Genomic DNA, 23,746 nt, shown 5'->3' on the forward strand with positions numbered 1-23,746 from the left:
AGTGTGAGTTTTACTTTATTTAATCATTGGATAAATCAATTAGAGCAGGGATAGCCAAACTATTGGCTCTCCAGATGTCCATGGACTACAATTCCCATGAGCCCCTGCCAGCATGTGCTGGCAGGGGCTCATGGGAATTGTAGTCCACGGACATCTGGAGAGCCACAGTTCGGCCACCCCTGATTGCCAGATAAAAATTTGCCGTCCTCCCAGAGTTCAGCTGTAGGCCCTATATGGAAAGCCATGTTGCTGTGCAAGCTGGACAAATACATACAAAGATAGCCTAATCCACACAATTGTTGTCCCCAACAAGGAAACGCTTTGCATCCAGTAGTGAAGCCAACTATACACCATAGATAACCATGGTTGAAAATAAGTGGAATGGCTTGAGCCAGTGGAACACACCCTTTTCTTATTGCCATCTTTACTGAGATCTGGAAAACAGGCACAGGTATTTTAATATATCTGATTTAAAAAACAAAACAACTAGAGATGGTGTATTGGGGCAGAGCAGATGCATTTTTCTCTTGGATGACAGGTTTGGGTTCATGTAGCATCTCCATAGACACCCACTTCCCAGCCATACCACAGCCCATGGTAACAATACCTGTAGGTTTGGCGCTATTGTAGACAGGAAGTAGACACTTTCTTTCAGCTTCTCCTGCAAAAAAAAAAAAAAGTGAACCATACCATGTAAACTACTCCCCTCATCCTGAAGGGGGATAGTCAACTATCCCCCCCCCTTTCAGGGACATTCAAAATATTCACTGTGATTTCTCTACCCTACCTCAGGGGGTTACAATTTATAGCTTCTATTTATTACTGCAGGTTGGTTTGGAATCAATTTGCCTTAAAATCTCTAGAGGGAGGGTCAGTGCTGATCAAAGCCATGAATTTAGGATTAGAGTTGTGGCCAAGCTAATATTGGAAATTACCACCAGGATAGTAAATGAGCTTCAAATAAAGCTAGCAAAAATTGGGAGAGGAGGTCAGGAGATCTCTGATTTGGCTCCTCAAGAACAAGAAGGCTAGAGGCGGTGCACGGGCTTGAGTTCATTGAGAGCATTGTGCAAATGTTCTGCACACTTACCACAAGTTCTTTCATGACGTCAACTGTGGTATTCTGAATCTTAAGGAGCGTCTGTGACTCTTTAGCCAATTGTTCTGCTACAGTTCTGTCGCTCTGCAGGGAACACCAGTATCACAGATCAGTTAGGAAGCTAAGGAGGGAACCTGAAAAATGGGTCCCACCTTCCCCTCTGCTGACCTATCATTTCCCCAGTCATACCCAACAAAGTATATGGACCTCTCCTTTCCTCTGACTTCTCTGTCGACATACCTGAACCTTGCTTAGTCTCTCAAGATCTAAAGCCAAGCCTTCAATACTGGTCTTCACAACAGGGTTGCGTATCTAGAAAGACAAGCATCATTTTCAAGGGTTCAAAACTTTTCACATATATGTTATCTCAGTCTTTACTTGCAAAGTTCCAAAGGATGGTCAGTGTTATTATCCCCAGAGGCAGAGGCTGAGAATAGCTACTTATCTGATATAAAGTAGTATAAATTCATATCTGGGGGGTGTTTAGACTGAACTCCCAGCTTCCTAGCTGAATTCTATGAACTCCTGTATTTAAAAAAATGATTGTGTGATTCTTGACTGCTGAAGAAAGAAACTATAAAGTGACAAGCTTTCTACTTCTTATTGCTGTTCTAGCTTCAATGAGGGGTCTTTCCCAGACATTCCCACTCACCTCTGCCTGGAAGCCTGCATAATCTACCCGGTCAACTCCACTCTCCTTGAAGGTCTGTAGGTCCTTTTTCCCATCTGCAGTTAACAGGATGTCTTCGAAGGTGAGGTTAAAATCGTCCAGGCGCTTCTGAAACTCGGCAGTGTACTAGAGCAAACGACAGACACATCAGAGTCCCTGCTCCCTGCATGCCTACCCTACCATTGCAAAGACCAAGCTCAAGACATTTTGGAGCTTGAGACAAAAAAATAAAAAAATACAAAGAGCACATCCCCACCGCCACCAGATTTTTTACTAAAGAATCCTCAGGTAGCATACGCTTTATCAAGCTTTAATAGTTTCCCCAAACTATCTCACACTGGCATTTTCTACTATTATACAAAGTCCCATGCTACTTTCACCCACAGTTCTAACTGCCTGATGAGCTACTAATCTCACGGAAAGTCTAATGCCACACTGAAATCTTCTCAGGTCTGTCTTGGGGACTGTCAAGAAGATTTGTGCTGGGAATTTTTAGATGATACTTGATTCCCAGTCATCTGGGGGACTGGGACTTCAGGGAGAGGTGGCTTAGGCCAATGTGAAATGGCCTGAGGAGTCACACATCTACTGATGGAGCAAACTGAGACTCACTGGTTTATGTCTGGAAAACTAGGTTTATGTGGTGAAGAGGAAGGCATACCCCCTTCTACATTTTTTTTGCAGCTAAAGCCAGAGATGTATATTCAAGAAATGGTGTAAAAGGGGTTTATTCTAACAGATCATTTTTGCTCACACAATCTAGTAATTTACTTTGAACAATAAAAATCTTTGTTTTGTTTTTTTAAAGATCAACACAAAATTCTACATGTTGCATCTCTTGAAGACATGGTGCAAATTATGGCGAGTATACCAGCTGGGCAAATTTGCTTAATATAATTTGGAAAAGGAAACGTTGTTAAATACTGGTCACCAAAGTCTAAAACACGCCAACCTACTGCACCTGAAAAGCATTATGTCTCCCTTTTAGGACAGTTTGCACTGCATTAGCCAAGAGAAAAACAGACATGGGCAAGGTTGGAAGTGAGCCAGAAAGAAGTTTGCCCTTGTTAAGCAAAAGGGGATCACTGAAATGCCAGTTTAAGGACCACAGGATCAGCACCTCCTTACCTTTGAGACACTGAGTTGGTCACTAAGGCGGTAACTGTCCTCAAGCTGTAGAACTTCCCAGAGGCCTGCACCATTCTTACATTGCCTGAAATACAAAGGGGGCAAAAGTCTAGGTTGCTTTCCATGACTTTGCAGGGCCAGAATACTTTTGTTCTGCCTTGTGACATCACACCCTTCCCTGAATTCCATGGTTGCGGTTCTACAGCACACTTTTAAACTTTCGGTATGTCTCTTCCAGAAGCCCCTCCCCCTTTCCCAACCAGTTTTAGGATCTTCCTTTTGCTTTGTGGCTGAGCAACTGCACAGTAATTTCAAATAGGGCATCCAGCTTCCTCCACTTGCTTCAGCAGACATGACTGCTGAGCTGCCAGGCTCTGTCCCCTGATTCTCAGGATCTGAGCATCAGCAGGCCTGTCAACCCTACTTACATAATGGACCAATCCTTGGTACCATAATAAAGAGAGAAAACTGCAAAGGTGAAAAGCGATCTGGCCCGCTAAGCGTCAGACTGGCAGTATTTCCCAGGAGCACCTTAAACTGAGGTCCCCGGCCTTACCCTTGAAGCAGCTGCCTGACAGGAAGCAGCCAGAGGACTCAAACTCTTCCAAAGAAGGTGTCTGCTGAACAGCCTTCCAGCAGCATACTCACTGGTAAGCAGTTGTGATGTTGAGGTTCTTCTTCAGGCCCAGGCGCTGGGTGATGTTCATGGAAGGAGGCAGATTGCCAGGCGTGTCAATGAACTGGAGTTCAGAAAGAGGGAAAAAGCGTATTTTAAGACTGGATAAGGCTTACCTGCAGCTGACCCCCCGTCAGCCCCCATCAAAAAGCCAGCTCTGTCAGCAACAAGAGCGTAGCAGGGGGCAAGGATTGCCACCTGCAGATTTTGGTGGTGAAGCCTGAGGAGGGTGTTATTTGGTGAGGAGTGCCAAAGAAAAGTGCCCATTTTCTCCATTGGAACAGTTTTCTGTCCCTTGGAGATCAGCTGTAACAACAGGAGATCTCCAGCTACCACCTCCAGCAAGGAGGTTGGCAACCCACCCTAGCTGAAGTTGACCGGAAAGGCAACAGGACAGAAGCACTCTCATTTTGTGCTGTCATGCGCACCGTGAATGCAAAGGCCTTTGCAACAACCACAGAGGGTCTTCTATAGGAGTGTGCCGTTTTGCCTTCTCGTGCCCGGCATTCCCCCTTGCCATCACCCTTGCAGCATTTTGGCAGCATGAGGTTGGAACTCGCTCCTGTTCTGCTCACAACCCAGCCATGATCTGACAAAGGGTTTGAATGCACAGGAGCCAGCAGCATGGCAGTGTCTTCTGCAACGGAATCAAATTTTCATCCTTCTTATTACTAACCTACCAAATATCCCTCCGACAAATAAACCATTACTCGTTCTGCAGAACTCTGCATGAAGGCCATTTTCTCACTGACTTTCTCATCCTTTTTTCTTCAGTAGTTTTAAGAAGGCTGTCGGTGAGTAATTGGTGGGATTAATCGGTACAGTTGATCAATGGCAGCCACAAGAGTTTATATTACAAGAGTTTCCCTGCAAATTCTTGCTGATTTTCAACAGTCCCAGCAGTGATTTCCATGTACAAAGACTTCTGATCTGAGCAACAACTGAAAGTAACTCAATAATAAACCATGAAGTTTTCCACTTCAAGATTTATTGGGCGGGAGGAGAGGAGGAAGCAAACCCTCATTCACAGACCTCCCTCTCTTTCGTGCCAGAAAAGCAGTTGACTGAAAGGGAGAAATACAGTGACAGGCATATCTGTTCCAAAATGAGATCAAGTGTTAATCGCTCTTTGATGAGATTTAATTCATTCATTGGCACGGTATTTGAGTGCCAATTGTGCCCAGAGAGAGATTGCATGAAAAGGACTAGGAGATCACCTAATTAGATCATTCCACACAGTGGGTGGCAGACACCTTATTCTGGGTAACACAGAGAGAATCTCTGCTGGGCTTGGCCTCTGCTTAGCAGAAGGGGAAGGAATCCCGAGCAGAGTCATTCAACCTATTCCAAAGCCAAAACAGAGATCCTCAGCCTCGTGTTGCCGTCAGCAGGCTAGTGGTATAGCTAGGTTGGCCAGCTCCTGCCTGAGAAATTCCTGAAGACTTGGAAGTGGAGCCTGCAGAGGGCTTGGGGAGTGTTTTGGAGAACTGGTCTGTGTGGTCTGGAGATCAGTTGTAATTACAGGAGCTTTTCATGCCCCACCTTGGGACTGGCAACGCTACAAAGTTTGTTGAGTGCATGGATAAGATCCAGGCCACTGGGAGGGCAGGTGGAAACAACACTCCAGCAAAAGCACTTCTCAAACCCGCACTTGCAGAAGTAATGTGAACTGGGGGAGGGGGACATTTGTAGGGAAGGATTTACATGTGGGAAGAGAGGGGCATGCTACACCCTGCCACACTCTCAAAATGGCCCCCAGCTATAGCGAGGACTGCTGGCCTTCAGATGGAGCCTGGAGGTTCCCTAGAATTATAAAATCATTTCTCCTAGAAAAAATGGATACTTTGGGGTCCCTCAGTTGAGGAGCATTCTGTTCCATTCCTGAGTGAAGGAAGCGAAAAACACACCTAATCTCTCTTAAGACCTCCTCAGACCAGCCCTGTCACTGTGACTCCAAATTCTCAGGAGAAGAAACTGGCAAGGTCCAGGGAAGACTCATCACTAGAGACCTGACTGCTCCCAACGTTCCAGTACAGCCAGAGCCCCACTACCACCACCATTAGAGCCTGCAAGGGAATCCTCATCACCACCAGCTGAAATAAGCAGCAGGTCTTCGCTGGATGGAATGGGAACCAGGGGACACTCTCACTCTGCAAGGAATAGCAGCTGCAGAAGACTGGGACCAAGGTGGCCATGAAATGGTGGACTGGCTGCACACAACCCCATCCCAGAGCCAGGCAGGGAAGCTAATAATTTGCAGCTGATTTATGAGGTGGTCAACTTCTGGAGAGGAAAGAAACTAGCAGTATTCTGGGGAATCCTCAGTAGCACTTTGACTGTTATCGCAGGAGAGCCTGATGCTTCAAACAACATTTTTTTTTTAAAGCTATAAATCAAATCCCAACAAAAATAAGAAATCAATACTGGAATGTTATACACGGGCTACGATGTCATCAGGACTAAGTAATAAGGGAATGAACTATGGAAATTCTGCTCAAAGCGAGTATGGAATCAGCCTAGGTATTCCATCCCAACCTTATCCAATGTCTGGGCCAAACTTTATCCCCCATTATTTCTGCACAGTCTTCCTGTTTTTCCACCCACACAAACTCACCTTGTAGATATCTTGGTTGGCCCAGTGCTTGCACACCAATGTTTGGACATTTCCCCCAATGAAGAATGTGACAAAGACTAAGAGAATCAACAGCCAGGAGAAGAGGAAGCTGAAGCAGACCCCACTGGAAAAGAAAGAACAAGCAGGGTGTAAAGTAGATCTGCTGCCTGATCTCCCCATAGCCCAGCTGTTTAAATGGGCTTTATCGGGCAGCCAGTTCCTGTGTTCCCACAGCTCAGTTGTTTAGATCAGAAATAGCTGAGCCAAAACGGCAGCCTGCTACCATGGCTCAGCTTTTTAGAGTGGGAGGAGGCTGCCCCTGCAGCTCAGCTATTTTGGGCATGAACCTCATGGTCCCAGTTTGGTTGGCGTGTGAGCAGACTGGGTTTGTGGTCTGTCCATGAAACACGAACCAAGCTGTATTTTGTTCCCAACAGATCATCCCTATCTTTGCAAATATTCACAGGGGGAAAGTCTTTAAGGAGTTGCCTGGCCTTTCCACTGGGCTTTCCATCCTCTCCTGTCTCTACCCATGAGATGAAAAGATAGCTAATTTGCTTGCTCCTGTGTTTACTGAAACATAAGCATAAGAAGCCTGATCACAGGGAATGGCTGCTGGGTCAGGGTGGGAAACTATGGAGCCTGTGCACCGATCAACATTTGACAACTGCTAGGCAAGGAGTCCATGGATCATGTGCTAGTGACATTTTTCTATGGTCGTTTTAGCAATAACATTCAGGGTGGAGCCCATGAATAATAAGAGCAAATTGGTTTGATTAAATACACGTTTTGCGAAAGCCTGTCTGGCAGGTAGTTCAGTCATAGGTTGCTGCCACCGACTGAGAATTCTTGGCTCCGTTACAAAACTAATCTGTTTTAAAACCCAAGTCTGAAGTCTCCTTTGGCAGCTCTGTGGGGAACAAGGAAAGGTAGGGGCTCAATAAAAGCCGAGACTGGCAGCTGGGTTGCTCGCAAAATATGCTGATTGACCTCTCCGACCAGGAGGCACTTTATAGATGCTTGTTTGTTACTTGGTGACTGGCAGATCAAGTGGGCACAGATCTCACCTTGCAGACAGATTTTCCATGTTTCCTTAAGTGCAACTGAGTCCACACGTCCGATTGCTAGTCACATGGTGGCCAGTATGTGTGAACTAGTCCCACCGGCTATTATAATCTTGGAAGCCGTCCAAATGGTATTTATGGGCTAATACAGCCATTGTAAAGAGCCTCTTGTGGCGCAGAGTGGTAAGGCAGCAGACATGCAGTCTGAAAGTTCTGCCCATGAGGCTGGGAGTTCAATCCCAGCAGCTGGCTCAAGGTTGACTCAGCCTTCCATCCTTCCGAGGTCGGTAAAATGAGGACCCAGCTTGCTGGGGAGTAAACGGTAATGACTGGGGAAGGCACTGGCAAACCACCCTGTATTGAGTCTGCCATGAAAACGCTGGAGGGCGTCATCCCAAGGGTCAGACATGACTCGGTGCTTGCACAGGGGATACCTTTACCTTTTTACAGCCACTGTAAATAATTCCTGACTTGGAAAAACCAAAACGTTCAGAGAAATCTTAAACTACATTCCTGAGAGTCTCAGCTAGAAGTTCTTGATGGTAACACCAAGTTCCCAAGACTGCCTGACTATATTTCCTCTCTCTCATGAATCATCTTCTTATTCAAGATCCTGGATAATCTTTTTAAGATTGCCAGGGTTTTTCTAGAAAAAGACTTTGAGAATCAACGCTCTATACGAAGCTCCCAGACTCAGACACACATAGGAAGTCTTACGTAATGAGCATCTTAGCTCCAGCTTCTCCTCTGCTTTCATAATCACTGGGATCCTCTCGCACAGTCAGCCCATAAGTTCCAAAGGAAAGCCCAAGGATGTTGCAGATAACAATCAGCAGGACAACAGTGCAAGCAACCACACCTGTAATCCACCTGAGAAAGATACAAAAGGAGTAGGGAAACATTAACCAAGGATTGTGGTATCTAAAGGGTTGTACTGAATGAAACCCTGGGAGTTCTGTGGATGAGTTCTCAAGGAGATTTTTTTTAAGCTGACGTGCAGATCTCTGACATGGATCTGGACCACTGTGAAGAAGGTTTAAGTCTCTCCCTGAGCCCAGTGTTTCTGACCCGAGAATGGTTTTGCAGGGTTCCTTTTTGCCCTGTTACCCCAACAGGGTCTTCTGGTTCAGAAAATACTTCAGGTTCAGAAAACAGCATGAATGTGTATTCCCTGTGTCCAGGGCTGTCCGAATTATGGCCATAGATGCCTGTTTTGCAAAAGACAAAACTGCCTGGAGCTCGTCATCTGGTGAAGTTTGGTCTTAAGAAACAAGGCAAGGCTGATGTTTCAGTTCCTGAAGCCCATGAAAATCCAACAGATGGATGGCACTCAAAGGTCTGGGCCCAAGTCTCAGCTCAGCCACGAACACCACACTGTGTGGCCTTGAGCAAATAGCTTTCCCATCACCTTCCAGCAGAAAGTCCTACATAGCCCTTAAAAACACACACATAACATGCCAAAAGAGCATAAACTGGGAGTCGAACGGCCAAAGCTTTGTGGTTAAGCAACTGAACTGCAAATCTGAATATACCCTCAATTTAAAACTCATCTTGGTGAATAACTTATCAAGAAGCCCTTTGGCAAAGCATTTCCAACTTCAGCTGCCCTTTCTCCCCTGCAATATAAAGATAATAATGCTGGGCCACTTTCCCCAGTTGCTGTAAGTGCTCCAACAAGATAATACATCCTGTAATCTAATAAACTGATGATCCACTCAACTAATCTAATTAGGATCACAGAGATTAATGATAGGACAGTCTGATCTAAATGCTGTTGCTATTATGCTTTTAATGGTCCAGAGGATAGAGTTGGGGGTTGCCTTTTGCAGGTGGTGATATGCAAAGGCCACATTGATGATTTAACTACGTTGGACACCGCCCCACGCCCACTAGGGGAGAGAGGTGGTATAAAAATCTAATAAATAATAATTACAATGATTGCAAAGTCTCTGAGGTGGTCAGTTTTACCTGTATTTTTCAAAACGCTTCGCCTCCTTGAAGTAAGTGTGGCTCATATTCTCTGCCTTTACCAGAACATCATATATGGGGTGTGTATGATCTAAGATTGGAAAGCTATCTGCAATGGATTGGACCTTCTTCATAGCCTTTTCCAATTCTTTCTTTAGGTCTGCAAGGTAAATATCAAACACAGGAGACAAGCATTATGGCTCCTCCCCTTCTAGTCATTTATCTGTACTTTTCCTCATCTTCCCACCCATCTCTTCCTCAGATGTCATGCCTTCTTTACACTGCAAGCCTGTCAACATGCACCATGCCTAGTTATTTGTTCAAAGTTGTGCCTAGTTCAGGAGAGGAAGACACACAATGCGTGATGTAGGAAGTCATAGGTTCAGTCCCTGGCCTCTTCATTTTTTAAAAAGAGATCTGTAATAGGAAGTATTAAGAACGACCAAGAATTTAGTGTTTAGGAGAATTTAGAAGCTCGTTGCGGGTCACTTCATTGTAGCTGGCTGCAAAAAACTACACTGGGGCGTAGATTCAAGTGGGTACCATATTAATTACTAACCTTAATATTTTTTTTCTCCAATGTTTTTATGAGTTACAACTGGGCCCAAAGGACTGATTAGCTTTTTTTTTTTTAGCAAAGAATTGTCATACTGCATAATTTGGATGTTATGACCGTTTATTAATTAGCTACTAATTTACTTTCCCCTTATATCCATACACTTATGATCCTTGTTCCATTGTCTGAGGAAGAGTTCATGCATTCAAAAGCTCACGCCTTGAATAAATCTTTGATGGCCTTAAAGGTGCTATTAGACTCAAATTTTGTTATACTGGGGTGTGTTCTAGACTAGAGTACTCTCTCAGATTACAGACAGTGACAGTGAAACACAATATGAAGAAGAAGAAGAAGAAGAAGAAGAAGAAGAAGAAGAAGAAGAAGAAGAAGAAGAAGAAGAAGAAGAAGAGTTGGTTCTTATATGACACTTTTCTCTACCCGAAGGAGACTCAAAGTGGCTTATAGTTGCCTTTCCTTTCCTCCCCACAACAGACACCCTGTGGGGTGGGTGAGGCTGAGAGAGCCCTGATATCACTGCTCGGTCAGAACAGTTTTATCAGCGCCATGTTGAGCCCAAGGTCTCCCAGCTGGCTGCATGTAGGGGAGTACAAAATCGAACCCAGCTCATCAGATTAGAAGTCCACACTCCTAGCCACTACACCAAACTGGCTCATATGTTTACTGTCCCATATGAAACAAAGCATATGCTACTCTAGCATATGCCCTGGAATCCTCTGCTCATGGTAGACATACAGGGATTCCGTGCTAAAAAAAAGTCAGTGCATAAATCAGTTCCTGAAGACACTTTGAAAGCCACTAGTTTCAGCAGCAAAACAGAAAGCTCCCTACACCCAGGACTAAATTCTGTACATAAGAACAATTTATAGAATCATCACAATTCTACTCAAACCTGCTGACCTAGAAGCCCTTCCCAGTTATCTCAGGCACAGAGATTGTTTTCTTTCTTACTGAATAAGTAATTAAATGTTTAAAAAGACACCCAAATCTAAAAAAAAACAACTTTTTCACATGTTCTGGGCTGAACATGGATGCTAAACACAGAAATAAAGGCTAAACCCCAACTCTAAGCCATGCCTACGTGAACTTGCACTACAGGCAAGAATTTGGACCCACAACCCATGAGTGGTTCTGAAAGTGTTTAACTCACCTTGGACAACGTTGGCCATCTTCACTGCAACTCGTTCCGGAAAAATGTTGAAACTGTGATTGGCCTAGGAGTGCAGAAACCAATTTTTACATCCCCCAAGTTGGACGAGACTTGAATTTTACTAAAGAGGGAGCAGTTCCTTCTCTCCCTTCAGTACTGTTAATTACTAACCTGCTGAATCATTTCTGAAAAGTTAGCTTTTGGAAGTCCATGCAAATTCTGCAAAACCCTTTCCACCGAAGGCAGCTGAGAGAAGAAATCATTTACACAACATCAGAATGAGGACCACAAGACTAAAACCAAAATGTATGCATCTTTAAGCTTATTAATATACCCATGAGACTGGGTAGCAAATTATTTTCCCCCTCCCTTGGGGAAGATGGCAACCTCAGAGCTTCATAGGCAATTCCCACAATATTTACCCCAGAGATACCTGAAGAAGTATACCCCCCCCCCTTCAAGAAAAGAGAGAAAGAGACTCCTGCTGTGCTTGGCTTCCCCCCCCCCCTTTCTGAACTTCCCTAATCAAATGCAGAACACTTTTTTGTTTCCATGGGGGGGGGGGGGTAGAGGAAGACCCGAGTTCAAATCGATCTGAATTCAGCAGGATCCACAATGGAATAAACAAAGTCAGTGCAGAATCAGCCTGGGACAAGGAAGATGGCATCTGTGTGGGTGGGATCAGGAAGATTCAGGTGTCCCTATCCACTTAGGTGCTACCCACCTTAGCTCTGCTGCAAACATTCCCAATACACCACTGCATGGGAATGATGGCAGGGAAAATGGAAACAAAACCTAGAAGGTACGCAGAAGCACCAAAATGCTGTGGAGAAGCAGGAAAATATATATTTCCCTGCTGCATCCAATGGTAAGGCAAACAAGCCATGCTTTAGTGACCTATCTTTGGAAGCTAGGACCTGCAGCTACAGTTTCTATTATAGGGCTGCCATCCCCTCGATAAACTCACTTTATAATAGTTCACTCCCAGTTCCAAGCCCTGAGCTCTGCTCAAGGCACTATCACAGTAGGTGCAGCGTGAATCCTCCAGAAGGGTGATAATGTTTTCCTTTTGCTCTCTCAGTGTAGGTTCCAACTCATCTTGATACTGGGTCAGTCTCTGGGCAGTCTTCTTGATAATCTGTAAATGGTGCAGGGAGTTCTGTAGGTCTTAAAAGAGAAATCCACACTAATTTTTTTTCTGTCTTGCGCATTCTGTGCAAAGCTAGAGTGACCCCACATCGAAAAGCGTACCCACCACTATTCCTTTGCTGTCTGAATTAATTTTCTTAGAGTCACGGTTTCCAAAACATGAGGATAATTATGATGTGAACATTCTGGGGACTAGCCAATACATCCTGACACACTTATTTGCAGCCACACACCTTTCCACAAGCAACTGAAATGAATCATGGAGGACTAATTTGTTTCAACTTGCACTGCGGGATGTGAGTCATAATGCAAGGCGGCAAAAAGTATCCCGTTGCCTTCTGTTCTTTATTTCTAATGCTTCAGCAGTGGCTCAAATGACAGACTCATTATTAATGCTTTTAAAAACAATGAAAACATATAAAGTCTGTGTATCACCGTGAGAGAAACAAAGAGCAAAATGATCAAACAAAATCAGTGGTATGGCTTAGCTTTACCCATCAATGGTTATCTCGAATTATACACATTTTCTCCAATTTAAGAAACGTGAGCAAAGATGTCCCCAAAGAAATGGTTCTAGGGAAGGAGTGCCAAAGCTCAGGGGCAGCTACTGAGAAAGCCCTGCTTCTAGCAAAGTCAATTTTGCCTCCACAAAAGGTGCACTCTGAAAAAAAATGCCTTTCATGCACCAGGACAGTTGATTGGGGCATATGTGCTCTGTGAGATGGGTGAGTTCAGGTGGCGATTGTAGCTTTTGCTTAGTAGTAGTAGTAGTAGTAGTAAAGCTACAGCACAACCCTGTACAGATTTACCCCACACTTAGGCATAACTGCAGGCCTAGGAGTAACTAAATGAAATTAAACAAGTAGCCCAACTAAACATGACTGTTTTTAAAGATCTGTCTGGGAACTCAAACTTGCATTTCCTGCAGTCGCAGCAGCTGTGCGGAATGGCTTGTTATTAAAATATATAAAAAGGAGACCCCAATTGGGCTAGGAATGTGGCTGCAGGGGGAGGAAAGGCTCCTCGTCTCCCCACAAGCCATTTCCCCATGCAAAACCCATGTGTGTGTGTGTGTGTGTGTGGGAGGGGGGTATCTTCCCAATTTGGCTTCTATGTGGAGCATCTGTGCATGTGTAGCAGGAAAATCAGAAAAAAATCCCCCTCAATGCAGTTTTCACAAGCAGCTGTGGGGGGGGGAGGCAGGAGCCCACATTTCGAGTCCATTAAGGCTCTCCTTTTTGAAAAAAGAAGCTGCTCTTTGCATGTGGTTCTCCAGATCCAACTCTTTTAAAGCTAGTAGTGTTTCGTTTGGTCCTTGGGCTGGAGTCACTTAATATAGGATTATATGATGAGACTTGCAATCTTATGGTACCATCTGAGCATGGAATTGGGGGCACTGTGGGTGGGAAGGGAGTAGTGAATTTCCTGCATTCTGCAGGGAGTTAGACTAGATGACCCTGGAGGTCCCTTGCAATTCTATGATTCTACGATGGGATTTATCTATGAATAAACCTGCCTGAGGCTGGGCAACATGCATGTCAAACAGCTGTGCATCTCTCCTGATTAAAATCTCTAACAGTAGGTAATGCATCTTCACCTTACCTTGCACTCTACTCTTCATGGCATTTATAGCAGAATATACAGACCCTCTCAGCACCAAGTGGATAGTGCTGCCAACATTCCAGCTCACATCTGAAAAGCGCAGAAACCACACATGTTGGTTAAGCCTGGGTGATCCCAGAAGACATTCCAGGGCCTCAAGGAGAGCTCTGTCGGTGCAAGTTCTGCTTATCCCTAGGACTGCTCTGTACAGGCCCAGAATTTGGTTCCACAAAAACGTTTGAAGTTGGATTTCAGTCCTCCATATCAGATAGATAGCTTCTAAACATGTTTTGGGACTGCTCAGAGTTTTCCATGCTATAGTTTCAGGTTCCTGAATGGCTCCTTCTCTCAAGGGTGATTTAAAGAATCTGTGAGGCCAACGTACAGATAGGTTTCAGTAAATTACCAAGTGCAAATAGCCAGAGATATACCCCTTTCCTTGCTAAGGGAGGTGTAGGATCCCGAAAGGCCTCATCAGCCATTAGTTTTCTGTTACTTGGGGGGGGGGGCAGTGTAACTGCTTCCATGTGATCTGTAGACCTTGTGCTATAGATGTCATGGCTGTTTTCACTCTGGACTGGCACCTGAAATTAGGGGAGGAGATTAGCATATTTCAGGGGGCTGGACCTGGCTCAGGTGCCCTTGGATGCTGACCCTGGCACAAGTTGTGAAAAGCTATCAGCTGAATGCTAAGACAAGTCAGGAAATTTTCCTGGGACCCCCGTTTGTCTAGCAAGCAGCAGGAATTAGCCCAGGATATTCTCTCAACAGGACCTGCAGCCAAACCTGATTCAAATTGGTACTTGAACAAAGTATGATAGAAATATTAGGAAATATGTATTGTATTCAACCCTTTACGTAGATATTTTTTATCCCTGAAAGTTCTTCAGAGTACAATACGGTTGCCAGCCTACAAGCAGCGGCTGGAAATCTCTTGGGATTACAACTAATTTCCAGGCAGCAGTTCAGTTCACCTGGACAAAAGGGCCATTTTGGAAGGTGGGCTCTGTGACAACAGAAGTCTCTCCCCTCCCCAAATCTCTCTGTATTTCCCAGCCCAGAGCTGGCAAATGCCACTGACTACAAGACATAAGGAAACACATGCAAGGAAAGGAACTCACTGTTTAGATCTCTGATGATCTGCTCTTTAGGAACCGCAAACTGCTCCACGGCCAACTGAACTCCCTATTGGAGAGACATAAAGGAGAGCAACTACTAAAGAGCTGAAGAAAACGTTGCACCTGCAATCTCCACCTTTCGGGAAAAGCTTTTTAAGAGAGCTCATGTCTCTGGGCCTAACTGCATGATAACACTTGTCCCAGGTCAGGCTTAGATCCTATGCAGTAAACACGTACTTGGAGTTTCAGGTGCATGAGCAGGACTGTCATGAGCAGAGAGAAGGAGCTTGAGCCTTTCACTCTTCACCGTTTCACTAACCTAAAACAGATCCGAGAAGATCTCGCTCTCTTGGGGGGAATTCTGTGTACTGATGGGCTATGCAGGTGCCTAACAAAGGAGGGGGATTTGCACTGGAAACAGAGCATCCACTTGGGAGAGAGGGGGGTTATATGCACTTTTATCCACCAGCCACCAGCTCTGCATTTCTTCCTGCCTACATCCTTGTTGTGCTTCTGCCAGGGTCTCACCTCCCTCCCAAATATCTGGAAGTTTCCCCATGAATCAAAGGATTTCTGTCTCCCGAGGTACTCCACTCAGCAATTTCATAGCTCCTTTTACCCCTTGACAGAGAAGTCACATATTTTGGGGGAGGGGGAAGGGTGGCAATCATCGCTGCTCGTTGACTCACAGCCCTTCTCTCGCTTTCCCAGAAAAGCCAAGAATTTGCTGATTTGCAGGGATGTATGGAAATGGGACCATATCAGTTGACTCATTTGGGCCGGGCTTCGAGAACAAAAAGCCCAACAGACGGAAGGCAGAAATTAATCAGGTTGGCAGGCCCATAGGGAAGTTAGGAAGGGCTGTCTCAAGAGCCAAACCCTTTTATAATTAAGAGAGCTTACCTGAGGAGGCCATAAATACAGTACACAGGTAGATGGGGGGTAGCTGTGTTGGTCTGAACCAAAAGGACAAAGTTGAAGTCTAGTGGCATCTTTAAGACCAACAAGACAGCCAGTGTGGCTCATGGGAATTGTAGTTCATGGACATCTGGAGGCCCGCAGTTTGACTTTATTTTGGTAGGAAAGCCATGAATTGATTGGCTGAAATTTAACCACAGCCAGTAAGTCATGGCCCAGGGCAGAGCAGAAAGAGTTTTAACTCTTTATTCCAGTACCATTTCTCTAAACATAATCAGCTTCTCAAGAGTTGCCGTCTGGCCCCAAGGAAAATGTACAAATACAATACAAGTATCACAACTCTATGGCAGCAGCTAAAACCACAATCTTGAAGAGGATGGAGTTAAACTGAACAGAGATGCCTGCACACTGGAGATCCTAGCTGCAAGTTAAGCTCTGTCCAATGGCTTAATCAAATAATATTAGAAATATGGGAGTCTTTGTTATCTCTTTATTATAATTTCCATCTGGACTCAGCCAAAACAGTCCCTAGATGGTTTTTCCGTTTTCAATTCAATATCTTTCATCAGTGGCAGTAATGAATCCTAAATAAAAAATATCCTTATTGGTATAACATCATGTGATAAATAATAATTGGAAATGTACAAGAGTGTCCATATCTCCACAGTATTAATAAATTCAAAGTGATCTCAATGTATTCTATCTGTAATATAAGAGTAACTGTTAGAACAAAGTTTCATTTTTACATTTGTTCTAACAGTTAATGATATTATGTGATTTAGGACTCATTACTGCCACTGATGAAAGATTGAATTGAAAAAGGAAAAACCATCTAGACACCGTTTTGGCAGAGTCCCAGTAGTAATTATAATAAAGAGATAACAGAGTCTCTTATATATCAAGATTCAAGTGGATAGCTGTGTTGGTCTGAAGTAGTACAACAAAATCAGAGTCCAATAGCACCTTTAAGACCAACAAAAACGTTGGCGAAAAAACCGTCTATGTTGGTTTTTTATGAGCCTCTTGTGGCGCAGAGTGGTAAGGCAGCAGACATGCAGTCTGAAAGCTCTGCCCATGAGGCTGGGAGTTCAATCCCAGCAGCCGGCTCAAGGTTGACTCAGCCTTCCATCCTTCTGAGGTCGGTAAAATGAGTACCCAGCTTGCTGGGGGGTAAATGGTAATGACTGGGGAAGGCACTGGCAAACCACCCCGCATTGAGTCTGCCATGAAAACGCTAGAGGGCGTCACCCCAAGAGTCAGGCTTGCACAGGGGATACCTTTACCTTTACTTATTTTGGTTTTACTTCTCCAATGTTTTTGTGAACTACAACTGAATTCAAGGGGACTGACTGGCTGTTTTCACAAAGAATTATCATATGGCATCATATGGCTGAATTTGGATGTTGTGACACAGTTTACTAATTTAACAGAATTAGCTTTTGTTAGTCTGAGGAAGAGTGCATGCACTCGAAAGCTCACGCCTTGAATAAATCTTCATTGGTCTTATTGGACTCTGGTCTTATATTTCTAATATTATTTGATTAAGCCACTGGACAGATTCTTTTTTTTTCTCTTGTTTGTTTTACTGGGATTGTCCACTTCCTTCTCCCAGCAAACTAAGCTCTGGCATTTAGAGAGATATTATGAAGGGTTTGGGACTGATTATTGGATACACAGCTGGCTTGCCAAACATTGATTTATTTAGCATAAAGCTTTACAGTAGAGCTGTCTGCAGGGCTAAGATCCATCTGCCTATGAGGAGAATACTTGCAAGGTTGTTTACAGAATTAATGTATTAACATTCTACAGAAATACCTATGATTATTACAAACTTAAGCCTGTAAATGACCTATCTGTCTAACGTTTCTCTCACTCTGGGGATGTTGCTCTTTTTATTATTCAAAATAATACAACATAAGTAAAACTGTAAGCAAATAGAAGCAGCCTGCTGGTAAGAAGTATATCAACAAAGATGCTGAAAACAAGGAGCATGCCAGCAGCACCACAGAAGGCAGATTATGTAATCTCAGAAAAATTTTATTTTGTTTGCACCAGGCAACAGAAAGGAACTCACCAAATCTAACCACTTGGCTGTCAGCCTCCAAGTTGGGTCTGGGGTTCCTCTGGAATTATTGCTCAGCTCTGGAATAGGGAGGTCAGTTCCGATGGAGACATGCTTTGGAGGGTGAACTTTATGGCACTGTACACCACAGAGGTCCCTGGCCTCCCCAGACTCTATCACCAAATCCCCACTGAGTTACCTAGATCTGGTAACCCTACCCCCATCCCCTGTCAATGGCCAGGGGGACCAGGCAAACCTGTGTCAAACATTGCCACGGTACTTACAAGAGAAGAGTCCACTTCTAGAAAGAAAAACCTCTTAGGGATGAACTCTTGAGAAATAGAAATGGACATAGAGGATCCAGTAGTAGTAGTAGAAGAGCTGGTTTTTATACCCCTCTTTTCACTACCCGAAGGAGTCCCAAAGCAGCTTACAAACCCCTTTCTCTTCCTCTCCCCCTGTGAGGTAGGTGAGGTTGAGAGAGCTCTAACAGAACTGTTCTGGGAGAACAGTTCTAACAGAAGTGTGACCAGTCCAGGGTCACCCAGATGGCTGCACGTGGGGGAGTGGGAAATCAAACCTGGTTCTCCAGATTAGAGGTCAGAGCTCTTAACCACTATGCCACGCTGGATCTCAGGAGAAGTGAATCATTACGACAAGCAGACCAACTCACAGCTCACTTTGGACTTACTCATTACAGCATGGCAACCAGTAAGCGACCCAGTTGTGTGGGCAGGGCCATTTTGGTGGGTGGCAAATGTGAACAGCACCTCACTGAGAAGAGGGTGCTGATTTCATGGGAAAGACTCACATGAGTAGCCCCTGCTTGCTCACATAGTCGAATTACTAAAACATCACCCCAGCCATACAGATCCCAGAAAAGGGGTTGTCCCTGTATCTCTGGTAAGTATTCAGTTCATTTAGCTTTCACTGAATGGGCACCTATATCCCAGCCAGCTGCTGCCATGTATTTCCGAGGTTTCTAATGCTGGAATATAATTTTCCCCATGTCCCTTCAGCTGTAAGAATTGTCAAGCCTTTGATAGAGTCAGTTTCCTTGTAAGGAAAGAGCCCAGGAGTCTTCTGAAATAAACTAACTATGAATAGGAAAGCTGAGCATGGGAAGGGAGGCAAAGCCATCAAGCAGGCAGGGTCGACATGAGAAGCTGCACCACTGCCCTCAAAAGCAAAAAACATGCCATTGGAGCCTCCGAATTCAGCATCTCTAAAGAAGTCAGAGCTCAGGATCTCTGTAGGGTTGCCAAACTCCAGGTGGGGCCAGGAGAGTGGAGACCTTCCAGAATCACAACTCCTCTCCAGAGAACGGTCCCCGTAGGGGATCTCTGCTCTGGAGGGTGGTGTCTATGGCATTACACCCTTCTGAAGTCCCTCCCCTCCCCAAAGCCTCTCTGGCTCTATCACCAAACCTCCAAGGATTTCCCGACTCAGAGTCTTTCCCATTCTAGGTCTTTGCAGACATGTGGCCTTCCCCTGAGCCACGGCATCTTCCTGACTATTCTTCTCACTAGTGATCTCTGAGACAACATCTCGCTGCCTGGATCCCCTCCCATTCTAGCAGGCTGGGTGTACCCAGTTAGCAGCAACTACAGTCATCAGCATCATCTCGCCATCCATGCCTATTAAGGAACTATTTAAACATAAAAGGCATAAGGTTTTATAGAGTCAGACCCTTGTCTCATTTAAGATAATTACTGCATACTTTCATGAGCAGCGGTTTTCTAAGGTCGCTGACAATCTGAAATCCTTTAACCGGAAAGGCCAGGGATAGAGCTGGAAATTTCTACAGGCAAAGTAAGTGCTCCAAATAATTGTACGTCAACTCCACCCCCTTCCCAAAAACACTTTTCAGCCATAACAACATACAAAATGTGTTCCATATATGACTTTCTACCCTCACCCCACTGGGGTTAGCATCAAACACATATATAGCTGGTAGTTTTGGCTAGAAGTCATATTTTAAAAACATGTATATACATTTATAGGAAAACAAATTCAAGCATAATCTTTCCTTTCCCCTTCATTTGCCATTCCTGCTCAGTAAACCTTTTTAACTGCACCTTGCCCAACTGCACAGAAGTCTATTTCACCCCTGGATCTTCCAGCTGTGCTACTGACCCATATCAGTTTTGTCAGGTCCTCCCTGGTCAATGGCTGGGTTTGGGAGGTAGGAGTGTCAGATCCAGGTGGAGAAACTCCTGGAGATTTCAGGGTGGAGGTCAGGTGGGAGGTCAGGAACTTCAGTGGGGTACAATGGCATAGAGTCCACTCTTCAAAGCATCCGTTTTCTGCAGGGGAACTGATCTCTGTAGTCTGGAGATGAGCTGTAATTCCAGGAGATCCCTGGAATCCCTAGACCCACACCTGCCTCCTGTTAAGTAGCTTCTTGGCCTTTCCCCCTGCTCTGCATTTACAAAGAGTACATGTTATTTCCTGTTGCAGATGTTCAGCTGCTTTCAGAGTGCCCTGGATTTGTGTCTCCAAGGACCCCTGCCTGCCAACTTGTATTAGCATACAAGTCTTTGAGAAGCAATCCTACACCAGCTGTTAGATATGGTGGCAACCAGGAAACAGGGTCAACTTCAGCTAAGGGAATCTTGCTCTTCCACTCACTTGGAGCAGGAGGGAGAGAGGGAAGAGGAAAAGGAGATGATAAATTTGAGCTATTTATTTTGAAATATAGCCTTGTGTAATAAAGTCTTTCCTTATCACATGGGATTCACTAAAAATTATCAACTTTCCAGGGAACAGCCTAGTGTACCGAATTACAGGCAGTCCCAAATTTTAACAGGGAAATGATGGGAATTAGGCCTACAGCAAGTCTTGAACCCTGAAAGTGACTAGCAGGGGTGGAACTCATGGTACCATAGAGTTTAAAGTGATTCCTAGAATGGCATGACATCATTTCTGGGGTTGTCCCAGAAGTGATGTTATGTTACATGTAGCACTGGCAACTACAAAAATGCTCCTGCCACTGCTCCAAGAAAGGGTTGTCAGTGGGAGGTCTCCTACCGTAGTGGGAGACATGGCAAACTAACTCTCATGTCATTTTCCAGAGCTAAATAGAAGAAGGGAGGCGGGCAGAGTTTGCATAGGTACTGAACTGCATGTGTTGGAGACTGGACAGAAAAAAAATATCAACTCACATGGGAAATTCCGCTCACATGGTGCCTCAAAGCCTGCAAGGTATTCAGTGCATCTCGGGCTCCAGGTTCCATCTCCTCTTTCACCTTCTGGTTGGCCGCAAAAGCACAGATAACACCAACCCTGCAGGAAAAGGGGACAGCAGAAAAAGTTACCTCCTCTAGTTGTCTTAGGGTTGGCTTCACACAGGTACGCAACATCACCTGATTTTGTTGCAGTTTACAGCATTTATGCACTTGGTTTATGGCAGCATTACATCGGTTAGCAACATTTCAAGTCAACAAGCTAACTTTTTGCGGCATTTTGTCAAAATGCTTGAAGAATATCCTAGGCCCCAAATGAATCACTCTTTTCCCCCATCTTTTGTTTGAGATAGATGCAAGAAGAAGAAGAAGAAGAAGAAGAAGAAGAAGAAGAAGAAGAAGAAGAAGAAGAAGAAGAAGAAGAAGAAGAAGAAGAAGAAGAAGAAGAAGAAGAAGAAGAAGAAGAAGAAGAAGAAGAAGAAGAAGAAGAAGAAGAAGAGTTGGTTTTTATATGCTGCTTTTCTCTACCTGAAGGAGTCTCAAAGCAGCCTTCCCTTTCCTCTCCCCACAACAGTCACCCTGGGAGATAGGTGAGGATGAGAGAGCCTTGATATCATTGCTCGGTCAGAACAGCTTTATCAGTGCCAATTCTGCTAGAAAAATTCCTTGAGATTTAAGGGTGGAGCCTGGGGAGAACAGTTTGCAAGGAGACTTCAGCAAAGATCTAATGCTACTGAGTTGCCCTCCAAACTTTTGTAAAGGGCTTTGGCCATACAAAATAAATATCTACTCCTACTGCCCTCCAAAGCAGCTATTTACTTCCAGCCCAGTTTTGGGGTTCTTCAAAACTTGAAAAATATTTCAGAGGCTCCTCCACAGTCAAAAGTTGAACAAGGTTGGCTTAGATCAACTTTTTTACTGTTGAGAAACCCTTGAAACATTTTTCAAACTTTTGGAAACCCCAGAAGTGACACAACTATGCAGAATATGGTTGGGAAGCATAGCGGTGTACACGCCTACCCAGGGCCCCTCCCCTTCCCACCCCCTCCAGGCTCATCATTAGCCATTCTGGGTGACGAGGGCAGGTTGACATGAACATAAATGATCATAATGTAAAGGTATCCCCTGTGCAAGCACCGAGTCATGTCTGACCCTTGGGGTGATGCCCTCCAATGTTTTCATGGCAGACTCAGTACAGGGTGGCCTTGCCAGTGCCTTCCCAGTCATTACCGTTTTATCCCCCAGTAGCAAGCTGGGTACTCATTGTTCCGACCTCGGAAGGATGGAAGGCTGAGTCAACCTTGAGCCAGCTGCTGGGATCGAACTCCCAACCTCATGGGCAGAGCTTCAGACTGCATTTCTGCCGCTTACCACTCTGCGCCACAAGAGGCTCTATGCATATGCATATATGATCTATGCATATATGATCATATCATCCAATAAATGTTTATATATAAAAATTAATTAATTCTCACCTATTCAAGAAATGCTTCCAGGGCCATCAAGAAACTCCAAGGCTGTCAAGAAACCCCAGCGTTTCATGAAACCCCGGTGGAGAAAGCCTGCCTTAGATTATTGGATGTGTGTGCTTGGTGGGGAGGGGCACACAAAGTAGGTCATGTGGCTCTTTTAGTTGAAGGCAAATGTCTACACAGCTTGCTGTGAGCCAGAGGGAGCACCACTGTTGCAGACTGAAAAATGACTAGACAGCATTCGTTTCACTTCTGTCCTGGCACATTGGTCTGTCTTGAAGTTTTTAGACATACTGCAATAGATGCACCTTTTTAACTTTCTGTTTTGCATAAGATTTTATGGGCCTCCTGAAGGGGCCTTCACGCACACAAGAATCACTACAGCACATAACCTCCTAGTCTAAGATGCCACAATTAGATTTATTTATTTATTTACTATGAATGTTACTGTAATATTAAACGCAGCCGCCAATTTGGAATTTAATAAAGTTGAAAATCGTGCTCCACCCATAACAATAAATTCCAAGGCTGGAAGGAAAGAACACCTTTGAACCACCCCTGACTTCAAATAGGAGAGCTGAGTTAGGCTGCCAAGAGGTAACTAACCCATGTTAAGAGATCTTGAGTGAATGTGCACATCAGAAGTCACCTTGGGGTGTTCCATGTGGAACTACGAATAGCACCCCAATTGCAGGAAAAGTAGTGAGTGGGGTATAATCTGGTGAGAGGACGGAGTCCACGTGACCCCTTCCCTCCAGCACTCACGGCCATCCCTGCCCCCCATCCCTTCTTCCTGCAATCTGTCGGAAGTGCTGAAGCAACAACCATATCCCCCCCCCCCGAGCATATGCGCTTTCACAGCTAGATGTAACTCTGCTTAGGATGGCACTAAGGGGGAGCAGTTCTGGGCAGTGAGAGGTCTTATACTGTCCCTGGAGGCAAAACCCCTCGTATAAACCCTCATATAAACTTAGTTTGTTTATAGCAGATTCAACATTTAACCATGATTAACACAAACCATAGATTACAAGTCCTCTTCAAAAGACATTTCCACACCTTGACTTGCAGATAAGTATGGCTTAAGTTTAGAGTTGTGACACTTAACTCTAAAGTGTTCAGCGGGACTTATTCTTAATTCATGATAGAACAGGAGCCACACAGCACAGACTGATACATGGTTACTCAAAAAAATGTGCCTCCAACTACTCCCGCATAAACGTATGGAGTTGCAGCCTAATAGCTGGAATCGTAGAGTTAGAAGAAGTTGTTTTATAAAACAGCTAATTCAACTCCTGGT

At 44.6% G+C, this 23,746-nt stretch overlaps 1 protein-coding gene across 4 annotated transcripts in view; it reads right to left on the minus strand.

Moving 5' to 3' along the window:
• Positions 1-23,746, minus strand: part of PROM2 (prominin 2) — a 56,932-nt gene that overhangs the window by 9,643 nt on the left and 23,543 nt on the right. For all 4 annotated transcript variants that reach the window (XM_077305838.1, XM_077305839.1, XM_077305840.1 and 1 more), the window contains 15 exons: positions 20,957-21,077; positions 14,816-14,879; positions 13,695-13,784; positions 11,911-12,110; positions 11,115-11,189; positions 10,944-11,007; positions 9,220-9,379; positions 7,969-8,121; positions 6,188-6,311; positions 3,546-3,637; positions 2,898-2,982; positions 1,752-1,895; positions 1,340-1,411; positions 1,091-1,183; positions 608-661 (listed from right to left, as the gene is read on the minus strand). In XM_077305838.1, coding sequence (XP_077161953.1) covers positions 608-661; positions 1,091-1,183; positions 1,340-1,411; positions 1,752-1,895; positions 2,898-2,982; positions 3,546-3,637; positions 6,188-6,311; positions 7,969-8,121; positions 9,220-9,379; positions 10,944-11,007; positions 11,115-11,189; positions 11,911-12,110; positions 13,695-13,784; positions 14,816-14,879; positions 20,957-21,077 — 1,591 coding nt within the window. The remainder of the gene's footprint in view (positions 1-607; positions 662-1,090; positions 1,184-1,339; positions 1,412-1,751; positions 1,896-2,897; positions 2,983-3,545; positions 3,638-6,187; positions 6,312-7,968; positions 8,122-9,219; positions 9,380-10,943; positions 11,008-11,114; positions 11,190-11,910; positions 12,111-13,694; positions 13,785-14,815; positions 14,880-20,956; positions 21,078-23,746) is intronic.

Source organism: Paroedura picta, chromosome 12 (genome assembly GCF_049243985.1).
Source record: "Paroedura picta isolate Pp20150507F chromosome 12, Ppicta_v3.0, whole genome shotgun sequence".
Lineage (NCBI taxonomy): Eukaryota > Metazoa > Chordata > Lepidosauria > Squamata > Gekkonidae > Paroedura > Paroedura picta.